At 37.3% G+C, this 3112-nt stretch overlaps 1 protein-coding gene across 1 annotated transcript in view; it reads right to left on the bottom strand.

Moving 5' to 3' along the window:
* LOC106106694 (ATP-binding cassette sub-family G member 1) overlaps positions 1–3112 on the bottom strand; it is a 19994-nt gene that overhangs the window by 2817 nt on the left and 14065 nt on the right. The window contains exons 2-5 of the mRNA XM_013287321.1: positions 1411–1581; positions 984–1120; positions 654–799; positions 274–512 (exon numbers count right to left, since the gene is read on the bottom strand). Coding sequence (XP_013142775.1) covers positions 274–512; positions 654–799; positions 984–1120; positions 1411–1581 — 693 coding nt within the window. The remainder of the gene's footprint in view (positions 1–273; positions 513–653; positions 800–983; positions 1121–1410; positions 1582–3112) is intronic.

Here is a 3112-nt window from a genome sequence, read left to right as displayed (position 1 = left end):
ACTTCTCCTTATAAGAAAAGGGCGGTTAAGAGAAAGGGACTTAAATTAGGCCTCCGGCACCACACTTACCAGACGAAACACGGAATTGCTTCGATTTCACGCCTGTCTTCTGTATGGTCGTGGTATTACTGGGGTTGTGAGGGCCCATTCGTGCTAAGATGTTAAAGCGGGCACTGCCACTATGATGAAACCAAGAAACTTGAACTATTCAAAATTCAAAAGACTGGATAAATAGTTCAAGGAATCTTGCTCAAAGCATTTTTGTGTACTTACTGTAATCAGCAGGGTTATGATACATAGGGCAAGGTATGCCGGCTTGTTGAAGATACGGGACAAGGTTTGCGGTGGTGCCCTGGTAGAGGCAGTTGCCCGCTGCCAGCATGTACACGTGGTCGAAGAGTGCGAACAGCGATGCCGACGGCTGATGCACCGTGCACACTATTGTCCGCCCCTGATGTGCCAAACTACGGCATAGTTCCACTACGTTGGAGCATGAGGAACTGTCCAGACCTCTGTAATGTATTTTACCCAAAATTAAGTAGACATATTCATACTATTACACGATATTCTTTAAGAGTTAGAATCTGAATTAGAGTATCCAGTAATGATTGCTTAAAATTTTGTTCTCTTTTCCTTATCGACAGCATACTTACGTAGTGGGTTCATCCAGGAACATGATGAGAGGGTTGTTGATGAGCTCTAGTGCAATAGAGAGCCGCTTCCTTTGACCGCCGGACAGCTGCGCGGCGCTAGTGTTCATGTGCTCGTACAAACCAAGATTAGTTAGGATATCTTCGATCTAGAAACAGAAAACAGTGATAGTTTAGTCAAATGAAACGCCAATTTTTATGAAAATAGCCTGGTGGTAAAATAATATACGTGAAGGCTCAACCCAAAATTCATTTTTATTAAATCCTCTTAAAAGTCAGAGAGTAAATCTGAGAAAAAATACAGCTCTAGATTTTAATGTAATTCTAACTTACCACTTCCCCTTTTTCGTATTTGTCTAATTTCGTGGGCAGCTTGAGGTCAGCGGCGAGCATCATGTTTTCGCCCACAGTGAGCAGACCTTGCAGCCGGTCGTCCTGCTGTATGTAGCACGACATGCGCTTAAACCTCTCTAGAAAAGATGTCATATTTGTAAAAGACAGTGGAATAATAAGTTTTTTTATCAAAGCAATCTTGCTGCAATATTCAAGCCTATTATTTGCGATTTATCGATGACGTCGGTTCTATCGCTTCTTTTTAATTAAATCTCTAAAAGTCTCTTTTGTTTCTTAGGTAAGGTTAAATTTACTTCACTATCCAAGGATAGGATCCAAGTTATCCAAGGATTACGACAAAATGGAAAAAGACCCTCTTTACCTTCTGGATTGCAATAGCGTTATATGTTATTTTAGTTGTACTCACTAAGGACACGTCCCCTTCCATTAACAAACACTGCTCCGCCAACCCCACTGATGCGGTATCCGGAGAGTACATCGAGCAATGTAGACTTGCCAGCACCAGAGGGGCCCATGATAGCTATCAGCTGCCGGGGACGCAGTCGACCGTGAACTCCATGGAGGATCTGCTTCTGACCTGCAGAATTACATTGATTATAATACATTTTACAGACATTGTAACAACAAAACAGCCTCGACTATTTATTCTATGTCTATTTCCCGGCTATTATCTTCGGTACAATTGTCAACTTAGTGTAATCCTCTACGTTAGTAAAAAAATCAAGTAAAATACCTTACATAAGTATTTTAAGTTATAAAACTAAACTTGGGATATGATAGTTTTGTGATTGCACCATATGTAAGAAAACTCTGTAAGTATAAATTGGATGTGTTTTTGTTTATTTGCATGTAATTGTGAGCTATCTTTTCCGCGGTTCATCCCGACCCCAGCATGCGATAACCCTTGTGTGCGTCACAGCGGCAGTATCGCAGCCCTTCACACTTTATATTTAATCGAAAACAACTAATGTGAACTACATTTAAGGTGATAAAAGTATATTATATGTTACGAAATAAATACACATTCCTTTTGGGTATAAAATATCAAGCATAAACATCGACTTGTAACTTTGTTTCCATGTTCAAATTCGGTCAACAGCTAAAGGAAATTTCAAGGAAACTGACTAAGAAATTTTCGTAAACCATATGTATCCTAATATTATAAAGAGGAAAGATTTGTATTTTTGTATATATTGAAATAACTCAAAAACTACTTGGCCGATTTCAAAATTTTCACCATTAGAAAGATACCTTAACGATGAGTAACATAGGCTATGCTTTTTTTTTAATTTTTTTAAGTCGCGAGCAACATCTAGTCAAATACAAAAAATAAAGTGATAATTTAAATCGTTTATTAGTAGAACTACAGCTGTTTTATGATGTTTTATGAAATATTTGGGTTAAATGCACGTATTAAATGAACATGAACTCATTTGTTACCTTAGTAACATTGAATAGTTATAAATGTATCACGATATAGTTACGTGTGTCTATTGCGTAACGTTTATAGATTCCATTAAAATGTAATCATATTACATGCTGTATGATTTAGATATAAAATTTTCCATTCACAATACCGATCATATCTTTCACTACTGAACCGGTTTCTATTATAAAACATATAGTCATAAGTTAAACTGTTATTGAATTCTTTTTTTGTATAACGGCCCAATCGGTACACGGTTCTGATACAACTGAGTATATTTGTATCAAATACCTACAGTCGGGGTAACTTGCGGTGTCCCAACTTAAAAGATACCATCGTTTAAACATTTCAAAACGACACACGGAATAAAAACTAATGTAACACAGATTATATTATAATAGTATACGGCTAGTTTATTTTCATTATAGACAGAGTTTGTGTCGTTGCGATGAACAAGGTAATTCTTCCTAAAGTGAAACATTGCAGATTTCCGCGACTGTACATTGCGCATTTTAAACCCAGTAGCCAAATAATCAAGTATAGTGCTGAATTACCGGACGTGAGTTCGAATTTCGGAATTGACTTATTATCAACAGACCATATGAGCTTATTTGAATCCTTTGAATAAATTATCGCCCAACTTTTCTGAGATTGTCAATTGTTTCGCAGCCAATTCAACTGT

This window comes from Papilio polytes, unplaced genomic scaffold (genome assembly GCF_000836215.1).
Source record: "Papilio polytes unplaced genomic scaffold, Ppol_1.0 DF822178.1, whole genome shotgun sequence".
NCBI classification, from domain to species: domain Eukaryota; kingdom Metazoa; phylum Arthropoda; class Insecta; order Lepidoptera; family Papilionidae; genus Papilio; species Papilio polytes.
The sequence above is the reverse complement of the archived record's forward strand: the minus strand, read 5'-3'. Positions and strand labels throughout refer to the sequence as shown.